Here is a 23,106-nt window from a genome sequence, read left to right as displayed (position 1 = left end):
GCCATATTGGATTCAAGGTTTTCACAGGGTTTTGGGGGTACCTGTCTTCAAATACTATCTCCTCTGAATCCACTGCATGAAATGCTTTCAAACTTTCTGAGAATTGTCTCCATACAGAACACAACAAATAAGCATAGCCGTTTTGGGATATCTTTTTTAGTTGCGGTCATATTGGATTTTGATTTTGATCATTTTTTTCACCGAAATGTTACTTTTAAGATCATAACTTGTAAGGTTCTTAACAGAAACTATTGAAAGTTTGCATGAAGCTTTGAGACTATATGTAGCTCATTTTGTTCTGGGTTGCATACTGAAAGCACCACTGCTTGGTGTAGTATTATTTGATTTAAGTTAAAAATCAGACTTGAGTACAAATACTGAAGGAAGCGCCTCATAAATCTACCAAACACCCCCATTCACTGGCTTTGCAAGCGTTCTCCACAGTCTTGTTCAGTATTATGTGTACTACCATTGACGACCAGGATTAGAATTGGCCTTTTTCAACCGATGCTTGTCTCAAGAGGCAACTATGCTTGTCACAGGAGGCGACTAATCGGATCGGGTGGTCAGACTCGCTGACTTGGTTCTTCATTTCTCAATTGCCAATTGCTACGGTACCTTATTTTTGACAGCGTTGTTAAAAGCAAACCATTTGCAAACCATTTGCGGATTAGAATATGGAGGTCGGCATTTAGTCCACTCTGGGAAACTGTGGCACACGCCAATTTGGTAGCGGCAATGGCCTGCAAACGTGGACTATCTTTTGATGGAGTTGGTACAAGCAAACCATGTGCGGATTCGAACATGGTCGAAGTCAAACATTGGTTAAGAATACACTGGGACACATGTCATGATGTCTCACAAGCGGTTTATTACATTTAACGGCGTTGGTACAAGCAAACCATTTCGGGATTCGAACATGGTCGAAGTCAAACATGGGTTAAGAATACACTGGGACACATGTCATGATGTCTCACAAGCGGTTTATTACATTTAACGGCGTTGGTACAACCAAACCATTTGGGGATTCGAACATGGTCGAAGTCAAACGTGGGTTAAGAACACACTGGGACACGTGTGGTGATGTCTCACCAGCGGTTCATTACATTTGATGGCGTTGGTACAAGCAAACCATATGCGGATTCGAACATGGTCGAAGTCAAACATGGGTTAAGAACACACTAGGACACGCGTGGTGATGTCTCGCAAGCGGTTCCTTACATATGATGGCGTTGGTACAAGCAAACCATTTGAGGATTCGAACATGGTCGAAGTTGGAAATTGGTTAAAACATCCTGGGACACCCAAGCACATGTCAATTTAGTAGTGGTGATGTCTCACAAGAGGTTCCTTACATTTGACGGCGTTGGTACAGGTAAACTCTTTGAGGATTCGAATATGAACGATGTCGGAAACAAGTTTAGCACGACAGGAACCCGGGGTCCGGACGAACGCAGAACGCTAATCCGTTTGACTGGAGCCCAACTGACAAAGAAGTTACAGCCTGTTAAAGAGTCCCCAAGCCGTAAGGCTGAAGAGCCCCAGTGTTAGCGTTTGATTTAATATTATTATTATTCCGCCGATTTTTGTACCAGAGCTAGCAAAATAACCACTGGCTCGATTTTGTTCAAATTTTGTATGTGTATGAAGACCGTTGGGTACTAGTGCCCGCCAAAAACCCAAGGCCGTAGGCCCAAAAGCCAAGGGCAGATAACTAAAAATCAAGACGTTTTTAAAGATGCATTTCGCCCTATTGCTCCGCAACCGCTTATCAGATTACTTTGAAAACTTGCATGTATCTGCTGCTTGAGCTGCTTGACATATTTTGTTCTTTGACTTTGGTCATTGGTCAAATGGTTTGGCAGCCATATTGGATTCAAGGTTTTCACAGTGTCTTTTGGGTACCTGTCTTCAAACGCAAACAACTCCGAGTCCACTGCATGAAATGCTTCCAAATTTTCTGAGAATTGTCTCCACACACAACACAGCAAACTCTCATAGCCGTTTTGGGATATCTGTTTTAGTTGCGGTTGTATTGGATTTTGATTTTGATAAAAAAAATTACCGAAATTTTACTTTAAAGATCATATCTTGTTAGCTTGTTGACAGAAACTATTGCAAGTTTACATGAAGTTAGGTATCATATGCATCTTATTTTCTGTTCTTGGGTGCATGGAAAAAGTAACAACACTTGGTGGTAATATTTGATTAGAATTTGGGACACCCCTGGAACACGCCAATGTCCTTCAAACGGTGACTATCTTTTGACAGAGTTGGTACAAACAAACCCTTTGAGGATTCGAATATGTTTGATGTCGGAAATGGGTTTAAAACAGACTTAGCACACGCCAATTTCGTAGCGGCAATACCCTGCAAGTTGTGCCTACATGTGACGGATTTGGTTCAAGGAAACCCTTTAAGGATTCGAACATGGACGTTTGTGCACAGTGTAACTTGGAGCCCGCCATTGCTGCTTGCAGCTTTAATTATTATTATTATTATTATAGGGTATTTTTACACCGCTGAGTGGAGATTTGGAAAAAAATAACAACTCTGCTTAAAATGCCTTTACAGTTGACTTCTAATTTGTATCTGTTGCCTAAAATCAAAACAGGTGAGGTGAGGTGAGATTAAACTGGGTTTAACATTGCGTCCAAGATTATTGCACTTATATAGTGACGTGCATGCATGTCTGTGTGTGTGTTTCTGCTTGTACGAGTCCGGACTGATGCCGATTTTATAGTGCTAGCTCACTGAGATACCATGCCTCAGTTTAACATGAACACCCCACTCAGACACAGTATACTGACTCTAAGCCAACCAGTCCTTGTTTTAGCCCCTTAATTGTTAATGCCGAGCGTCAAACAGGGTAACAAAAAGTAGCATCTTTTAACGTCTATTGGTATGACGCAGACGGGGATCGAAGCCTGGACCTTCCGCTCTCCGAGCAGACACTCTACCACTACACCACGGAGGCGGTCTCAATCCTTCTCACAACAGTGATGCACATTTTCATGCATTTTTCACCACAGTAGACTTCATATACATGTGAAGCCTGTAAACAAATTCAGCGACACAAGTTTGAATCCGTGTGACCTACTCGATGACCCTGTTGATGTCCGTCTCTCGGTCACACAGGTGGTCCAGCAGCTGTACCACAGCCTTCTGTTGCTCGGGATTACCGATCACGTACGACTCCACCAGGTTGACCTTGTCCTGGAGAAGCAGCGGAAGTATTATCTGCAACCAGAGAGTCAGAGTGTTGCAGCGTCTCCCATCTTGAACAGAAACTCAGTGATCAGGGACAAGGATTGATTAACAAGTTTGTGGTCACTAAAATTTCCCCTGTATTTGGGTATAGCTTGTGAGCACATCCAACATATTTCTGATTGACCATGTTGACCCGGGCAGAATCAAATGTTCAGGACAGGAATACCAGCGATTGATATTGTGAGCAACAATCCATGTCACCGTGTTACAATGAGACGTCATCAACTAGACCACCCAATCCAGTACGTCCCCTCTATTGAGTGAGTTGGGTTTAATGCCGCTTTCACAGTATTCCAGTTATATCACGGTGTGTCAGCTTAATGTGGGAGGAAAGCCCAAAGTGATGCAGGTGTCAGAGGTTTGCCACTTCAGTGAAACCCATGAGCACGGGTGTGGTACTGATAAACCTAGAAACATAATTCGGGGCGAACAGGGATTTGAACCCACAATCATAGGTTTCTGGCGTACCCAAGGGACGCAACTCTGCACAGAGAATTGCGGCGCCTTAGATGCCTCAGACCACTGTGCCACCTGTGCCCCCACGTCCCCTTGAAAGACCAGCGTAGGTTGTTGGGGACCTATTCTACATGTTCTAACCCGGAATGCCCACTGGGTTGGAAGCAAATGAGTCCAGTGTATTTTTCCTAATGGATGGAGATAAAACACCCTGTATTGTCGAGGATGGAGTGTTTACCTCTTCCATGGAGAAGTGTCCCTGCAATCCCAGCTTCCCAGCACAGTGACAGGCCTGCAAAGATAGGGCAACAAATTCAGGTGATGTGAAAAAAAACAATTAAACACATGTTGAGGGGGAGAATTTGTAATAAATGTTAAGTTTTACATTGCTATCAATCATGCTGATGTAGCAAAACTATATCATTAGGTGAAGTGAAATTGGGTTTAATGCCATGCCATGATTAAGTGAGAGAGTGAGTTGGATTTTACACCGCTTTTGGCAATATTCCAGCAACATCATGGCAGGGGACACCTGAAATGGGTTTCACACATTGTACCCATGTGTGGAATCGAACCCGGGCCTTCAGCTTGATGAGCTAACGCTTTAACTACTAGACTACCCAACCGCCCTGATCATGATCAATATTATTTTACATACAAAGCAATGCGTGTATGTACTTGGCAAGGAAATTGGGAAAAGACTGTCATTTTGTTCAAAAGTTTGTAAGTTCTGCATGCTAAAAGGTGTCATTTAACATGGTATTTTTTTACATAATGTGAAACCAATCATTAAAAGCCACTTCATTTTTATTGTCTCATTAACATTGTTAAGTCAGGTGAACAGGAACACAAGTCAGATGAACTTACCTCTTTGTGTTTTCCTTTCTCCAAGAACTTTTTAATTTCGGGAAGAAAATAGTCATTTCCTATGTGTCTGAGCTTAAATGCTTTCACGGCCATATCAAACAATGTCATGTGACGTTCTGTGGCCATGAGGAAGGCGTGAAACCGAATATCCTGTGTCAACAGATCGTCCATTTTATTCTTGGTATGTCTGGTCCATCGCTCAAACTCTTTCATGATATAGAACGAGAGTGTTGTAGTTTTACCTGTGTAGAAGTCTCGACATCGCTCGATCATATATATACACACTGTATAAGGATTGGATGCCGCTCCAAAGTGACGGGTCAGCATTTCCGACACCTGAGAATTAACTGCTGCCCTGTTCGCATTGGCTTCATCAAACCATTTGACTTCAATGTGGTCAAGCCATTCTTTCATTTGATTGGTCGTTGTCTGAGCTGGTTTGTTCATGGCGTTCAGCAGCCAGGTGGAAGCGTTTGGGTTCGCTTTGCGAATTTCTGTAAAATTTGTAGGAGCTTCTGCCATTTTAGGTTCTTGTGTGGTATGGATTAATTCTGATGACTTGTTGCAATAGTGGGCAGGTCTCTTCTTGTTTTCCTTTCTTCCAACACAGACAGATTTAACTGAAATGAGAACCGTTGCCTGTAATTTGGCGGCAGAAAATAAGATTAAATAGCATACACAGTGTACTAATAGAAATCATCCTTCATTTTCAGCTTGTCATTCTTCTGTATCATGATACACATCATATCATGATCTCTATCTTTGTGTATCATTCCAAAAAAGTACAATATTCAATATCCCTGTGAGGTTTTTCTGCATAAATATGCTTGTATGAAGTGACTTCCTGTATCATCATTTTCTTATTTTTGTTGTTGTTTAACACTGCACTCCGTAATATTCCCAATATGTAATGGAAGTCTGCAAATAATAGAGCCTTGACAAGACAATCCAGTGATTGCAATTATGAGCATCGACGTACACAATTATGATACAATGACATACATCTAGGCTACCAAGTCAGCGAGTCTGACTACCCGACCTCGTTAGTCGTCTCATACAACAAGCACCTGAAGACCAATTCTAACCCGCATCTTCATGGTATCAAGCGGCTTGGTACCTTGGTTGACTGTGGATCATGGCATATTTTATTAATGACTGGACTGTCTGGTCCACACTCTTGGTCTGCGCTGCGTTAAACAACAAACATTGATTTAACAGCGTGTTTGTCTCTAAAACATGTACAGTCGGTTTAAAAGATTGTACAGCTGTCCAAATACACAAGGATCCCGTATTACCTTTACACTTCTGTCGATGGCAACACAGAGGAGTGCAATCGTCCACAGAAACACTGTTTAAAGTTCTACATGACCTGGTGTGGTTTTCAACAATAATTGGTTTCACTTTCTCTTCACACAGTTCGACTTGCACGGCCTTATCTGCAGTATCTTTACGAGTTATGGAATAAATAAAATACCGAATTACTATCCAAAGACCTGACACAATCACAAACATATCATTGAACGGCAAATGTTGCGGGGACTATATGACATTCATCATGCAACTCTTAGAAATAACCATGTGAAACAAACTCGGTTAACTTAAAAATGTGTCGATGAAAATCTTACGAAATATGCACTATATAACGTCAATGTATTTGATGTTTGAATCCCGATTATGTTATGAGAATTGTCTGTGTATTTGATGTGATGTGTCTTTTTTCATTCGTGCACATTTTGAGATAATTAACAAAATTGTTGTTTCCCGTGATCTCAGCAAGATCTAAATATCACTTTTTATATATGTTTAAAAAAACTAATTATATATACACAAACCGAACTATATGTATTACATGATAAGTTCCTTTGATTTATCTATTTACTTTAAATAAATTTGATAATTGTGCACACAAATGTTTATGTATAAAATTAAGAAGAATATACGATAAAGTTAAACGTAACATGTTCTTCGAATAAATATATTATGCCGATTGAAACTAGTTCGGTTTCTACTGGTACATATTAACTTCCGGGTCCACGTTTCCGTTTCCGAAAATTGTGGATTTTGGAAAACACGTAAATGAACACGGTATTTTGAATTCATGATTTTGTGTTTAATTAAGTATGGTTAATGTTCAATTATCGCGTATGTTAGGTAGTATGTGTATGTGTTTTGTCAGTGGAAAAAATTTAACTGTGTATATCGGAACTGAAATCTATTAAACAGTCTAGGGTCCAGAAAAGCTTTTCTGATGAAATATAGAATCATGTCGATCCCCAGTGTTCATTGATTAGAACACAGAAGACATAGATAAGAGCGGCTAGGCTCAGGCCAATTTGCTGTCCCTGAATTTTTAATTGAAGGCTACAACAATGTTTGTCTGCCAACTCAAATTTAATGACATGTACATCCTGCAGGGCTAGATGAGGTTAGATCTATAGCTAAAACGGCACCTCAGCAAAACGTCACCGAGCGAAAATGGCACCGATTGGCGAAAAGTTAACCTCGCCTAAAGCGATCACGGCTCCTTTTGCCAGGCGAAGCCGTCACCTTATTTATTTTTTTACCTTGGTACTGTAATAAATGAAATTAAACTCACATGGTTACCTACAAACACCAATAATTGTGAAATGTTAACACAAGTTTACATTAGAACTTAGCCTCAACTCCAATCCGACTCTGATTGGGAGGCGCAACAAAACTTATTATGAAAACATAGCATGCTTTGGAATTTTAAGTACCTTTACTCAAATTAACTGCGTGTCAAGCTGAAACTGTATATAAGACCACTAAAGTAGTGCTGTCAGATCACAATTAGTGTGGTCATACAGTTGGACGACGCCTTTAAGGAAGGTGAGGTCAAATGGGGTTTAACGTCACATCCAAGACTATTGCACTTATATAGCGACTGCATGCATGAGTGTGTGTGTGGCTGCTTGTACTAGTCCGGACTGATGCCGATTTCTAGTGGTAGCTCACTGAGATGCCATGCCGCAGTTGCACATGAATATCCGACTCAGACACAGTATACTGACTCTGAGCCGACCAGTCCTTGTTTTAGTGACAACAAGTATTTAAGGAAGGGAAATACCGCTGCTAATACAACGTAATATAATAGTGCATGTAAAAAATGCATATTTACAACTACATTGATAGATATAATAATAAATGGAGGTGTCGTTTTCGCCCGCCATGTAGTAGCCGTTTCGCAAGATGAGGTGCCGTTTTCGCCTGAGAAATCTGTGATGTTTTGCTGAGGTGCTGTTTTAGCCTGCACCCGGCTTTGTTAACTAGTAGTTGAAAACTTAATGATCACCCTTATTTGGTCATACTAGCAACCGTCTGGGGCTGCCAGGTGATGATAATCTACCATCCATGACGAGACACTAACATGGTAATGAAGTCATTGTCATTGTGATGTTCTTTTCTGAAAATTAGTGTTGGTAAGTTTTAAAGGGGCACTGATCTAACGCAATTCCCCGGGACTGGTTGTTGCCTTTGTTATTGTTTTTTCCCAGTGAGTACCCGGATGTATAGCAGAAATCTAGACTAGTTCGCGACCTCTGCTGCGCCATTCGTAAGCGCATTAGTCGCTTTTATGGGTAGTAATAAGGGCGTATGGTCACATTGATGAACAAAATGAAATACAGTTTTCGAGATAATAAGGAAATGTAGGTATCTTTGTGGGTAGCATCGGTAATGGTGACGAAGTTTTGATAAGTCACTTGCTTGGTAATTTTGCGATTTTCGTTTACACTATTTTGACTTGCAACACAAAGTACATATTTCACCTGAGCATTGCTTTTTTTATAGTGTGTATTTTTTTTTACTGTCAAATGTGTAACAAATTTATTAAACGTCTAAATATTCAGTTATTTTACAAAGTGACTGAAACACATTTCCATCTGTATTATTATGATAACGAATTCCAAACATTTTGATGTTTAATGTCATCACCAAGAGACTGAAAATGTAACGTTGAGGAAAGTACATTTCTATGTTGTTTGGCTTCTAATCCTACATAATAATCTGTTGTGATGTTTGTAGGCCCTTTTGATCGTCTTAATCAATCTGGACAGATTTTTTAGTCAAAAAGACTGAAATATTTACACATTTTATAAATTGCCTGAGAGAATCACATTTTACAAATTGACGGTAATATATACACGCTTACAAAGGAAAAGACATGTGAAAACAACGTTTATCGCGCATTGAAGAATTTCCCAACGTAGAGAAACAAGAACGAATCGGTTCAAATGAAGGAAAACAAAATGCAAATATCATAGTTACAACCTACCAAATTTATGTGTATAAATTTTAGGCAGCGTCCTTGTTCGAGGAATGTATCCGTGAATATCCACACAAATGAACAATATCCCACTCGTCTGCAGATGTACAAAGAAACTTATTCGATGTCACGTGTCTCAGTAACAATCAAATATTTTAAAAGATATATGTCGTTTCGGGATATTATAACCCGTGTTCGTTTCTCAACTGATCACTTGGATTGTTTCAGGTGTTTTACATAGGTGTCAAGTCTCAAGGGTCAGCTGAGAAAGCCCACGTGACAACTATTTTCATAACGTTCACGGTTCCTAAAAAATCCATTGAGTGATAGATAACAATGATCAATCAATCAACGTATTATAAGTTAACCCTTTGAACAAAGTATGTTGTTTTTACATCGGCACTTCACGCCATGGTATGAGTGTATTCCCTTTGTTTTAGTAAACCTAGACATGTAAACACTCACTCTTGACATATCCACTGTGCAAGATAACAGTGATTAATCAATCAACGTATTTTCTGTTAATCCTTTGATGACTAGGAACGTTCCGTTGATTTACAAAAAAATAAATCAACTGATCATTCATCTCTTGCTGGGCTGCCACGTGCATATTACATAACACGCATTTCACCTCACTTCAAACCTGGATTTAGATTGAATAATTACCCCAGACACAATAAATGCCAAATGGGAACCTTTGTCGGGTAATCTAAGTGGTGCTACCACTAATTGTACCTGTAATAAATTCATTAACTGAGCATCAAGTGAATGACGACAAATACACAAGTGAAGGGTTATACGAGAAAACGTGGATGTCAACAAGGGAGTAGTAATCGTATTATCGAAATCCGAAAATGCTTTCACTGCATGGATACTTTTTTTAGTATAAAACTAAAACCATCTGGGGTATTTCCAAATGACGACATCCGATGAGCTCCGCTGTTCTTTGTGTCTGCTTGTTTAGGCTGAAGAAATTAATTAACATGCGCCCTTTGTCGAAATCTGTATAGGTCACAGTTAACCAATCAGTGTTTATGCAAAATGCGTTAAACAAATATTGCCTCCAGTCTCCAAGTTTATATAGCTGTCCTTGCAGACGGTAGTCCAGTGTCTGGTCACGCTCAGTTGCGTTGCGTATCATCCGGGTACTCACGGGGGAAAAAAACAATAACAAAGGCAACAACCGGGGAATTGCGTTAGATCAGTGCCCCTTTAAGTATAATAAACTTTGTTTCCCAAAATAAGCTGAAATGAAATTGCAGCTCTGAAATGAATGGTCACCTTTGGAATTTTAATAATAGTTTGACAAAGTTCAAACCACATAGGTCCCTATAATATATTGACAGTATAAAGTTATAAGGTAAGTAGTTCAATACAATGCCTATGGCAATGTAGACATGGTCAATCATAGAGATTATATAATGCCGTAAACGATCCAGAAATTCTATTTCCATGCATAATACAGATCTGTTAATAGATATATAGATGATAGGCCCTATTTTACTCTTTTGAAGTTGATATTGTCATGAGTAGTGTAGATGGATTATGCTTGATTATTGCGTGACGACTGCACACAGCTACCACAACCCATCTTCCCGAGGCAAAAGAGTTAACTGTCTTTATAAGTCCAGTTTCCACCCTTGCCGAACTAGGCTGGAATTCCTGGGCTTGATCGTGGCGCCACCAGTGGCTATTACCAGTTATGTCCCTTCTAAGCCTTTCCTATGGACCAATCAGATTCCATCACTTGCGTTTGTTTCACACAAAATGGTGGCGCCCAGTCAGGACGATCTGATCGATGATCAAGTTCTATATCGTGATAAAATGGATCTTACATCGCGAAATGCATCAACTCAGGCGAGCACCTTGATTAAAAACATGAAAAGATTTGGAAAATATCTGACAACGAGGTGGTGGTGCACTTGCTTTGCAAATCCTGCAATCAACCGAAATCTGCACGACGGTTTATGAACCGGATTTCGATTTCGGTGGGCGATCAGGACGATCTGATCTATAATCAAGATCTATATTGTAATAAAACGGGTCTTACATCGAAAAATGATTCAAATCACGTAAGCACCTTGATTAAAAACATGAAAAGATTTGGAAACTATCTGTTGACGAGTTGGCGGTGCACATGCTTTGTAAATCCTGCAATCGATCAAAATCTGCACTACAGTTTACGGACCGGATTTTGATTGGACTATGCATAGACTCGTTAGTCCAGCAAAAATGTAACTCCATAATACCAGCCTAGTTCGGCAAGGGTGGAAACTGGACTTTTATAGTCAGTTAACTCTATTGCCTCGGGAAGATGCCACAAACCTGAACACTTTTGTAACTGTTGACAAGACTGTAGAGCGACATCTAGTCTCTGAAATGAACATATTTTACCGAAAAAACAGTTAAATTATAGTTTTAAAATACAATGAAAAGGAGCCCAGAGACTTTCTTCATTTTCAGCCTACTGCATTTATCTAGACTTGCCAAACATTATAGACTTGCATGGGCTGTATGGGATATATTTGTGTCAGGGTCTGTATGACAGACTAACAAAAACTGTAAAACAAGAACAATCATTGTGACATTTGAGTGTCACATAATACATAACATGAATCAGGATGTTATATTTTCACCCCTGATCACAGTGGACGTTTGTAATATAAGCCCACACTGTTCCGAATGGTTTCAGAAAAGTTGATGTAAAAATAAATGTTTAGTCATATTAGTTCCCAAATTTGATAACCTTTGTGACACATTTTGGAAATTGAGAATGGAAGCAAATAATTTACAGTGTGAGTCCTGTGGTATGCAATAAAACATGGCTGATGAATCATTAGATGAATTGCATGTTACATATCACCAACCCATCTGTTCTGGTAAGATATACACCCCATGGTGTCAAGTGTTAGTTTTGTTCAGTCTAACATTGAAATCCCCATGTGTTAGACTTAAGAAACCACGGACACCTGAGCATGTGCAAATATATGACATGTGGCAAAGTGTTGGAAATCCTGTAAACAGAGCCATGTCACTAGCCTGGGACTCCCTCAATGTAACGCTGAGAGTCCCCGGACCTCAAAACTAGGTAGACCCAGGTAAATCATGATACTCTATGTTGTCTTTACAGAGAGATCTGGCCGCACTAAAGACACCACAATGGCAAGTATCCAATATCCATGTTCTTAATTTCATTATTCAAAATATATTCAGGGATCTGTACAATAGATATGTAAGCCAACATTTGCTGCAGCCAGTGTTGTAAGACAATGATGTTGAGTCGATGTTGATGCTGCAGCCAGTGTTGTCAGATGAGGATGTTGAGTCAATGTTGATGCTGCAGCCAGTGTTGTCAGATGTTGATATTGAGTCGATGTTGATGCTGCAGCCTATGTTGTCAGACAATGATGTTGATGCTGCAGCCAGTGTTGTCAGGTGATGATGTTTATGCTGCAGCCAGTGTTGTCCGACGATGATGTTGATGCTGCAGCCAGTGTTGTCAGACAATGATGTTGATTCGATGTTGATGCTGCAGTCAGTGTTGTCAGTCAATGATGCAATCTCATTAAAATCAGATCTTAGTTCTCACAGCAGACCAACCTTGCGCGAACTTGGACCGACTAATGGAATGACCAATCAGAAGGCAGCTTTCTCATGCTTTACGGCACTTATTTCAAATTGGCGACTACGCTTCGAAATATATTTTGAACAATTCTCGATTGCAAATTTAAAACCTGAACAAAAGAACATTCTGGAATTAATAGATGGGCTAGATTGTATGGATTCAGTCGTTAAACCCGTAACTATTGTTCCAATTTGCATGATTTGAAATCACATTCCGACTGTCACTTTCATAATCTGGTAAGCGACGCTCTGATTGGTTGGATGAAAGGTCGTTCTGACGTGACCCCTAATGGGATGTCTTCAGATCTTTGTTTAGCGGTAGCGAGAACTAAGGTCTGATTTTAATGAGATTGGTCAATGATGTTGACCCGTGAAGATTCCGGGGTAGAATAGGTCATCAGCAACCCATACTTGCCGTAAAAGGCAACTATGCTTGTCGTAAAAGGCAACTAACGGGATCGGGTTGTCAGACTCGCTGACCTGGTCGATGCATGTCATCGATCCCAATTGTGCAGATCGATGCTCATGATGTCAATCACTGGATTGTCTGGTCCAGACTTGATTACTTTACAGACCACTGTCGTATAGCAGGAATATTGCTGAGTGCGGTGTTAAACGACAAACAAGAGAAACAAGAGATGTTGATGTTGCAGCCAGTGTTGTCAGTCAATGATGTTGAGTCAATGTTGATGTTGCAGGCAACAGGAACCGATCAGGTTGCTGGGATGGGGATGGTAGGCCTAGCAGGCGTCATCTTCTCCTACTATACGCTGTGGGTCATCGTGCTGGTAAGTGTTACTGCATCACTAAGGAGTCTAGCTCACCTGCTTCAGCGACAGTTTGGCAACACCTACTCATGAGTCATAGAATGGACTATTTTGTAGACGTTAAATACACCAGACTAGGGCTGGGATGATACACCAACTGTGCGATCTAATACGTATCACGATACCTTGCTCACGATCTGATACGTATCACGATACCTTGCTCACGATCTGATACGTATCACGATACCTTGCTCACGATCTGATACGTATCACGATACCTTGCTCACGATCTGATATGTATCGCGATACTTGCATGTGCACTTTTCTGTGGTGCATAAGCCATCTTTTTCATAGGCAGGATTGCCAAATACCTGGCCCACTAATGATTTACAGTTGGCAGTATCAGGTATGGCGCAATGGATGAAAATATTTATGTTTTCACTACTCATTTTCACTAGTAATAAGTGTTTGGTGTAACACTTATTCAAGACAACATTTATGGTAAGAATCGAAACCTTTTACTTAGTGTGTGACTGTGATCGATACTTGTATCGAGAAGAAAAAAATTGCGAATTGATGCCTCCATGTATCGTCCCACCACTACACCAGACATAGGACAGTTGCTGAATACTTTTTCTTGTTTTTTATTCTTTTTTTTATAGCGCTCGCCATCAGTCAGATAAGTTCCTATACACATTACACATTTAAAATATTCAAGCTGCACTTTCAAGTTCATGACAACATATTTGATGACGTCATATATCCTGAGTGATAGTTCAATGTTGGATGGTGTAACTCCTCACCTGTGTTGCTTTTCACCCCATTCCTATTGACAGTTAATTTCTTCCTGCTGTTTCAGCCATTTGTAGAACCAGATCAGTGGATTCATCAGTTTTTCCCAGACAGAATCTATGCCATCGCTGTTCCCCTCATTGCCGGAGTCCTAGCTTTAGCTTTAATTGGTAAGTAGAGCTGTTTCTCCGCCCATCCCAGAGACAATTGTAGAGTAGCCAATGGGATTAAAGCATTTTCTCATCATGCCAAAGGGCGGAGTTTGATTCCCCACATTGGTACAATGTGCTAAGACCATTTCTGGTGTCTGTCACCATGATATTGCTGGAATATTGCCCACTCACAACTCCTTTGGTCCCACCAGCATAAGTAAGTGAGTGAGTTGGGTTTAACACCACTTTTAACAGTATTCCAGTTATATCGTGGCGTGTCAGCTTAATGTGGGAGGAAAGCCCGAAGTGATGCAGGTCTCAGGATTTACCTCTTCTGTGAAACCCACGAGCACGGGTATGGTGCTGACAAAGCTAGAAACATAATCAGGGCAAACCGGGATTCAAACCCACAATCATAGGTTTCTGGCGTGCCCAAGGGACCCAACTCTGCACAGCGAATCGCGGGGCCTTAGACGACTGGGCCATCCGTGCCCCACCCCACCAGCATAAGGATCTCTAGCTCACATACTTTGAGTAGGCAGCACTTTTGATGGACGAATATTGTTTTATGCCAGTCTCTACCCCAACTCCCCATCCACCCCCCCCACACACACAGAAGATTTTTATATTTTGGACCCCTTCCCTTTTAGAAATGCTGGATCAACACTTGGTTATGTATACTCCCTAGGGAGCTGAGGACCTGTGAAAATCTGGGTTAGAATTTAGCAACTTGGGCAAACCATGCTTATTGTAAGAGGTGATAACATATTCTTGGACTTGTGTGCTACATGCCTTTGCTGGTCTTCAGCAACCCATGCTTGCCGTAAAAGGCGACTATGCTTGTCGTAAGAGGCGACTAACGGGATCGGGTAGTCAGGCTTGCTGACTTGGTTGATGCATGTCATCGTATCTCAATTGCGTGGATTCATGCTCATGATATCAATCCCTGGATTTTCTGATCCAGACTCGATTATTTACAGACCGCCGTCATACAGCTGGAATATTGCTGAGTGTGGCGTTAAACAATAAACAAAACAAAAAACGTCAGCACAAATACCTTTGTCATCCTGGTTTCTGTCACTTGCAGGTTTATTTATGGTGGTTGTCACGATACGGAAGAATGCCAAGAAGGTCAAGAAGAGCTGATTCTGGAAGACTATTTTGTAATACAAGTTCTTGTTATACCACAGTTCTCGTTGTTATCTTTCTTTGGATCCACCCCGTGAGGATTCTGGGTTGTCATGGGTCCCCAGCAACATATGCTGGTCATAAGGGTCCAAAGCCACGTTTAACAGTATTCCAGTTACAGCATGGCGTGTCAGCTTAATGTGGGAGGAAAGCCTGAAGTGATGCAGGTCTCAGATGTTTACCCACGAGCACGGGTATGGTGCTGACAAAGCTAGAAACATAATCAGGGCAAACTGGGATTCAAACCCACAATCACAGGTTTCTAGTGTGCCCAAGGGATGCAATTCTGCGCAACGAAATTGCACCATCTTATACAACTCAACCAGCCGTGCCCCTGCTCGTCGTCTTGGGCAACCAAATGAACTGGGTGGTGAGACTCTGTGACTTGATTGCGTTATCGTACCCAGATGGTGTGGATCGCTGCTTACAATATCAATCACTGGATTGTCTGGTCCAGGCTTGATTATTTGCAGGCCTTCACCATATAGCTGGAATATTGCTGAGCGAGACGTTAAACAAACCACATCTTTGGATCCATGTTATTTCAACAAACCATCCTCAATATCCCATCTTCCCGAGGCAAGACAGTTAACTGACTTTAAAAGTCCAGTTTCCACCCTTGCCGAACTAGGCTGGAATTACTGGGCTCGATCGTAGCGCCACCAGTGGCTATTACCAGCTATGTCCCTTCTAAGCCTCTCCTATGGACAAATCAGATTCCACCTTTCGTATCACTTGCGTTTGCTTCACACAAAATGGTGGCGCCCAGTCAGGACGATCTGATCAATAATCAAGATCTATAGTGTGATAAAACGGATCTTACATCGCGAAATGCATCAACTCACGCGAGCACCTTGATTAAAAACATGAAAAGATTTGGAAAATATCTGACGAGATGGTGGTGCACTTGCTTTGCAAATCCTGCAATCGACCGAAATCTGCACGACGGTTTACGAACTGGATTTCGATTTCGGTGGGCGATTTTGATTGGACTATGCATAGACTCGTTAGTCCAGCCAAAATGTAACTCCATAATACCAGCCTAGTTCGGCAAGGGTGGAAAATGGACTTTTATAGTTGGTTAACTCTCTTGCCTCGGGAAGATGCAATATCCCGACCATCCATCATTTAAGATGGGGTGATGGGAGAAGGATGATTCACTGATACATCGCATGATCATGATACATGATGAAGATTATTTAAAAACCTGTTAAAACTTTATCCCAGAAGCTCATGAAACAACATAATTTTCTATCTATGTAACATTTAGAGAAAACAAGAAAATATTGGAATTGAGAATGTTTTTTTAATTTTTTCGACCTTCCAACGAATCTATGCATATTCCAATCAAAATCATGTAACAAACTAAGACATCCGGTTTGTAAACAACATGGAATTCAACATGCAGATTTCGGTTGACTGAAGGATTTGCAAAGCATGTGTACCGCCAACTGGGCGTTGACAGTTATTTTGTAATTCTTTTCATGTTTTTAAGGTGCTCAAGTGCTTTGATGCACTTCACATTTATTACAGTAGAGATGTTGATTATCAATCAGATCGTCGTGACTGGGTGCCAGAAATTCCAGTCTAGTTTGGCAAGGGTGGAGACTGGACTTTTAGAGTCCTTTAACTCCCTTGCCTCAGAAAGATGGTCTTTCATCTTTTATCTTCAGCTCTTGTCATTTATTCTGATATACACTGCATCATAATGTGACCTAGGGCATCATCTCAGCCCTAGTTACTACAGGGCAGTATCTGAATCGAGAGGTCTACATGCCTATCACCAGGGGGGCCTAGTTGTCTACGGGCTACCATTCAGTGTGCAGAGTTGCCTCCCTTGGTAGCCAGGATGTACTGCTCAAAACAGATAGATAGAGGTCCTTTTTTGGCTTTCTTCCTACACTAACACCACAGTCAGCAATATTCACTGTTTATCATGGCACCCTGTAAGTGTTCAAGCCTGGACCAGATCAGTTTTTGATACCAATAGCAAAATCCCACACCATCAGAAATGAATGACATGCAATCAACTAAGCCACCGAGCCTAACCACTTCATCCAGTTAGTCATTTTAAATAGCATAGGATACTGGGCACCCGGAATCTCAACAGGGGCCTCCAACACTAAGCTCACAGTTCAGCCAATGAATGAAAGGAGAGCAGATCGCCATCAGGGGACATTTTCTTTGGCTATAGTTCTTTTTAATTACCTGGCTAGCTTATGTATATTTAATATTTTTTAACTAGGTCTGCTATTTGATTCATCTTGTTCACTGCTCCCAAAGTTTCTCCAAGCCAGTGTTCATTGCAAAACATCCCACTTGCTCCTTTTTCAACCCCTTTTCAAGACAACACTCAATTTCTTAATCCCCTTTGCACAACACTCCATTTTTAACCCCTTTTAAAGACAACACTCTTTTTTTGTAACCCTTTTTCAAGATATTACTCCTTTTTTCAACCCCTTTTCAAGACATTACTCCATTTTTTAAACCCCTTCACAAGACTCTCCATTTTAAACCCCTTTTCAAGACAAAACTCCATTTTAAACCCCTTTTCAAGCAACACTCCATTTTCAAACGCCTTTTCAAGACAACACTTCATTTTCAAACGCCTTTTCAAGACAACACTACATTTTCAAATGCTTTTTCAAGACAACACTTCATTTTCAAACGCCTTTTCAAGATTTTGGAACACAAACACAAACTCCTATCTATGTACAGTTGTTTATTTACAAGGAAATGTACAGTCAGGCGTGTTTCATCATCTTGGTGGGTGACGGGAGGGAGACGAGGTTAGAGATCTGCTGCATGGAGTTCTGGGTGTTCAGTCCCTTGAAGGATTCCTTGTCTGAAACAATCACATTTGCTACAGAAGGTTATTTACACTAACATTTAATATAATCCTTTAAAACGACTTTATCTTAACTAAATTTCATAATTTCCTGTGATCATAAATATATTTCAAGGCAAATAATGACCCTTGTGTATTTACAGATGAGAGTTTCTCAACCCAAGTACTTCCTGAAGCATTAACCCTTTCATATCAAAATAAATATCATATAAATAATAACAAACTTGTTATCCAGTTTAAAAGATAAGAAATAAACTGCAAGTGTTTCCTTGACACCTGATTGGCTAACAAAGCAATTATTTTTGCATTTATGTTTCCATAAACCAACACAAAAAAGGCCATGCTCACTAGCGGATTACTGTTTCCTTATTGGCTAATAATAGAGTGGGAGGGGCTTAGCTTGAATTATTGGGCTGATCGATGTCACCTCTTCTGTATATTATGATTACAATAGCAGTCTGTGAAGTTACTATTGTTGAGTTATTTAATATAAGACTTCAAAATTATTTTGGGATTATGGAGGTGTAGACGTAAAAACCAGTGTTTCAAAAATATTGAAGCCAATTGTTAAAATACTTACACAAGAGTTGTGTTTGCTTTTCCTCCACACAGTCGGCCATCTTGTTGGCTCTCTCAAGCAGGTGAACATTCTTACAGTAGGTCTCCATCTGAAACACAACTGGTCATGATTAATTACTGTGCATAAGTCGGTATCAACAATAATTAGTTGAGAAACATATTATTTAATATTTATAGGTTATGTCCATCTCAGTGGTTAAACAGGCTTTCAGTCCGCTGCCAACTCCCACAGAGATTCCAGGTTCAAATCGGTCTCCAGCAACCTATCTGTGCCCAAGGGGGCCACTGAATGGATCTGGAAATTATACAGCCTTCACCAGACAATCTGTGATAAATATAACAGGCACAGTCTCACACAGTCAACAAAGTCACAAAGCTTGAGAACCCAGTCTATTTTCCATTTTCCTTTCTTGAAACAACAAGCATTGGCTATTGCTGAAATAACTGCCCTCTCCCCCACGGGGGAACCAACATATAGGGTTATTATAACCCAGACTCTGCTTTAGACTCCACACCACTCTGGGACAACATATAGAGTAGAGGAGACCTATTATAACCCAGACTCCTGAACTCGGGGACAACATATAGAGTAGAGAAGACCTATTATAACCCAGACTCCTGAACTCAGGGACAACATATAGAGTAGAGGAGACTATTATAACCCAGACTCCTGAACTCGGGGACAACATATGGTGTAGAGGAGACCTATTATAACCAAGACTCCTGAACTCTGGGACAACATATGGTGTAGAGGAGACCTATTATAACCCAGACTCCTGAACTCGGGGACAACATATAGTGTAGAGGAGACCTATTATAACCCAGACTCCTGAACTCGGGGACAACATATGGTATAGAGGAGACCTATTATAACCCAGACTCCTGAACTCGGGGACAACATATAGTGTAGAGGAGACCTATTATAACCCAGACTCCTGAACTCGGGGACAACATATAGTGTAGAAGAGACCTATTATAACCCAGACTCCTGAACTCGGGGACAACATATGGTATAGAGGAGACCTATTATAACCCAGACTCCTGAACTCGGGGACAACATATGGTATAGAGGAGACCTATTATAACCCAGACTCCTGAACTCGGGGACAACATATGGTATAGAGGAGACCTATTATAACCCAGACTCCTGAACTCGGGGACAACATATAGAGTAGAGACCTATTATAACCCAGACTCCTGAATTCGGGGACAACATATGGTATAGAGGAGACCTATTATAACCCAGACTCCTGAACTCGGGGACAACATATGGTATAGAGGAGACCTATTATAACCCAGACTCCTGAACTCGGGGACAACATATAGAGTAGAGGAGACCTATTATAACCCAGACTCCTGAACTCGGGGACAACATATGGTATAGAGGAGACCTATTATAACCCAGACTCCTGAACTCGGGGACAACATATAGAGTAAAGGAGACCTATTATAACCCAGACTCCTGAACTCGGGGACAACATATGGTATAAAGGAGACCTATTATAACCCAGACTCCTGAACTCGGGGACAACATATAGAGTAGAGGAGACCTATTATAACCCAGACTCCTGAACTCGGGGACAACATATAGTATAGAGGAGACCTATTATAACCCAGACTCCTGAACTCGGGGACAACATATGGTATAGAGGAGACCTATTATAACCCAGACTCCTGAAATCGGGGACAACATATGGTATAGAGGAGACCTATTATAACCCAGACTCCTGAACTCGGGGACAACATATAGTGTAGAGGAGACCTATTATAACCCAGACTCCTGAACTCGGGGACAACATATGGTATAGAGGAGACCTATTATAACCCAGACTCCTGAACTCGGAGACAACAGACAGTGCAGAGGAGACCTATCATAATCTGGACACATATGGGAACAACACACTGGGTTGAGGGTACGTATCCTCACCCAGACTCCCCACAGGGGGACAACAACATATAGGGTGGAGGGGATCTGTTCTCACCTGAAGGGCACACTTGTTGAGGTTTGTCTGTGTGGACTGGATCAGGTCCTGGTAGTCCGGACTCGGCTTCATGTAGCTGCCCATCGCTCGTGTCTTCACATCCTCAGACAGTGTGGCAGCCTTCAGCTCAAGGTTTTCATTTTTCCTTGCAAACAACAGAAACGACAAACATTAAATACAACAAAAATACCCCCACCCCCTACCCTTTTCCAGGTAGGTATACATACTTGTCTGAGGCCTCCTTGTCCACCTTCAACTCCCCCAGCAGAGTGTCCCTCCCCTCCCCAGGTAGGTGTACATACTTGTCTGAGGCCTCCTTGTCCACCTTCAACTCCCCCCAGCACAGCGTCCCTCCCCTCCCCAGGTAGGTATACATACTTGTCTGAGGCCTCCTTGTCCACCTTCAACTCCCCCAGCAGAGTGTCCCTCCCCTCCCCAGGTAGGTGTACATACTTGTCTGAGGCCTCCTTGTCCACCTTCAACTCCCCCAGCACAGCGTCCCTCCCCTCCCCAGGTAGGTATACATACTTGTCTGAGGCCTCCTTGTCCACCTTCAACTCCCCCAGCAGAGTGTCCCTCCCCTCCCCAGGTAGGTGTACATACTTGTCTGAGGCCTCCTTGTCCACCTTCAACTCCCCCAGCAGAGTGTCCCTCCCCCTCCCCAGGTAGGTGTACATACTTGTCTGAGGCCTCCTTGTCCACCTTCAACTCCCCCAGCACAGCGTCCCTGCCCCTCCCCAGGTAGGTGTACATACTTGTCTGAGGCCTCCTTGTCCACCTTCAACTCCCCCAGCAGAGTGTCCCTCCCCCTCCCCAGGTAGGTATACATACTTGTCTGAGGCCTCCTTGTCCACCTTCAACTCCCCCAGCAGATCGTCCCTCCCCTCCCCAGGTAGGTATACATACTTGTCTGAGGCCTCCTTGTCCACCTTCAACTCCCCCAGCAGAGCGTCCCTCCCCCTCCCCAGGTAGGTATACATACTTGTCTGAGGCCTCCTTGTCCACCTTCAACTCCCCCAGCACAGCGTCCCTCCCCCTCCCCAGGTAGGTATACATACTTGTCTGAGGCCTTCTTGTCCACCTTCAACACCCCCAGCACAGCGTCCCTCCCCTCCCCAGGTAGGTGTACATACTTGTCTGAGGCCTCCTTGTCCACCTTCAACTCCCCCAGCAGAGCGTCCCTGCCCCTCCCCAGGTAGGTGTACATACTTGTCTGAGGCCTCCTTGTCCACCTTCAACTCCCCCAGCAGAGTGTCCCTCCCCCTCCCCAGGTAGGTATACATACTTGTCTGAGGCCTCCTTGTCCACCTTCAACTCCCCCAGCAGAGCGTCCCACCTCACACTCTCCTCCTCCAGCCTGTAGCAGAGACCAGTGTTACACAGGACAAACACTGATGGGCTTCACTATGTATCTGATCTTAAAACATTTGCACATGTACAAACAAGATGACAAAAATAATATGACCTGACATCTTTGTACAATTGTAAATCAATAATCTTGAATTTCTAACTAGCCTTCCTAAATTTACAAACTTTCACAAAAGGCTAATTACTTTGGCACCAACAACATACCCTGCACTCTTTTGAACTTGTTACCAGCAAAACTCAAATACAATTTACAAATATTCTTGAATAGCAAAAGGCTTTTGTTCAGTATTTGCCTGATGTATGTATATAGTTTCAGAAAGAAATATTGAACAGTTTAAGAGTTATTTTCCAGAAACTGGCAGACACAGACAGAGCCATGTGTCTTTATCCCTGCAAAAAACAACAACAAAAAAAGAGTAGTTTTGGTAATGAGATAACTCCATTGATATCTCTATCACCAGTAGAAGACGTGTCAGCATGATGGAAATATTTCAAAATATTTCTCTCTTTTCTATATTTATAAATCTTTCTATTGTGGGTGCAAACTTTGACACTGATCAATCAATGTAGCAGATGTATAGTAGAGAGAATGTGTTCAAACGTGCATGTGCTACAATTTGATCTAGATATATCGCTGAGTACCCTATTTTCGAACAGCCATATTGAAAGTGATTTTGTTTCATTATAATGAGAGGTGCCCATGTTCGGCCTGTCAACATTGGGTTCATGTGAAGTACTGTGCACCACCAGTCAGAACAGTCCCTCGTCATTCAGAATATTGGTGCCCGTGCCATGATGAAAAGGAAGAGTGGAATAGTGTGAACATTATCATTTGACAAATATTCATATTTTGTTACTAGGTTTCAAACTTTCAATAACTGTTTGAGTTTTAATGTCAACGTGCAAGAAATATGTTGAGAACTGTGCG

General features: G+C 41.6%; 3 protein-coding genes across 9 annotated transcripts in view; 1 reads left to right on the top strand and 2 right to left on the bottom strand.

Annotated features, from left to right (window-relative positions):
• LOC124115981 (exonuclease mut-7 homolog) overlaps positions 1 to 6,232 on the bottom strand; it is a 39,303-nt gene extending 33,071 nt beyond the window's left edge. For both annotated transcript variants that reach the window (XR_007219346.1, XM_048389175.1), the window contains exons 1-4: positions 5,889 to 6,232; positions 4,594 to 5,213; positions 3,965 to 4,018; positions 3,101 to 3,240 (exon numbers count right to left, since the gene is read on the bottom strand). Coding sequence is in view for 1 of the 2 variants with exons in the window: in XM_048389175.1 (XP_048245132.1) it covers positions 3,101 to 3,240; positions 3,965 to 4,018; positions 4,594 to 5,213; positions 5,889 to 6,105 (1,031 nt within the window). In the remaining variant the exon portion in view is untranslated. The remainder of the gene's footprint in view (positions 1 to 3,100; positions 3,241 to 3,964; positions 4,019 to 4,593; positions 5,214 to 5,888) is intronic.
• A 377-nt stretch (positions 6,233 to 6,609) lies between these two features.
• Positions 6,610 to 15,402, top strand: LOC124115982 (dolichol phosphate-mannose biosynthesis regulatory protein-like). 2 transcript variants are annotated; one of them, XM_046477170.2, is made up of 6 exons: positions 6,632 to 6,678; positions 7,926 to 7,984; positions 12,009 to 12,040; positions 13,201 to 13,290; positions 14,129 to 14,231; positions 15,301 to 15,402. In XM_046477170.2, exons 3-6 carry the CDS (start codon positions 12,038 to 12,040, stop codon positions 15,357 to 15,359), a joined length of 255 nt encoding a protein of 84 aa, XP_046333126.1. In that variant the 5' UTR covers positions 6,632 to 6,678; positions 7,926 to 7,984; positions 12,009 to 12,037; the 3' UTR covers positions 15,360 to 15,402. The 2 variants fall into 2 exon arrangements, with proteins under 2 accessions (XP_046333125.1, XP_046333126.1); XM_046477169.2 differs by lacking the exon at positions 7,926 to 7,984 and having other exon boundaries at positions 6,610 to 6,678.
• A 2,708-nt stretch (positions 15,403 to 18,110) lies between these two features.
• The window catches only part of LOC124115983, a 44,748-nt gene continuing 39,752 nt past the window's right edge, over positions 18,111 to 23,106 (bottom strand). For all 5 annotated transcript variants that reach the window (XM_048389439.1, XM_048389440.1, XM_046477171.2 and 2 more), the window contains exons 7-10: positions 22,096 to 22,167; positions 20,811 to 20,955; positions 18,830 to 18,917; positions 18,111 to 18,246 (exon numbers count right to left, since the gene is read on the bottom strand). In XM_048389439.1, coding sequence (XP_048245396.1) covers positions 18,146 to 18,246; positions 18,830 to 18,917; positions 20,811 to 20,955; positions 22,096 to 22,167 — 406 coding nt within the window. In that variant the 3' untranslated portion in view covers positions 18,111 to 18,145. The remainder of the gene's footprint in view (positions 18,247 to 18,829; positions 18,918 to 20,810; positions 20,956 to 22,095; positions 22,168 to 23,106) is intronic.

The sequence above is a fragment of the Haliotis rufescens genome, unplaced genomic scaffold (genome assembly GCF_023055435.1).
Source record: "Haliotis rufescens isolate VD_foot unplaced genomic scaffold, xgHalRufe1.0.p SCAF_8, whole genome shotgun sequence".
NCBI classification, from domain to species: Eukaryota; Metazoa; Mollusca; class Gastropoda; order Lepetellida; family Haliotidae; genus Haliotis; species Haliotis rufescens.
The sequence above is the reverse complement of the archived record's forward strand: the minus strand, read 5'-3'. Positions and strand labels throughout refer to the sequence as shown.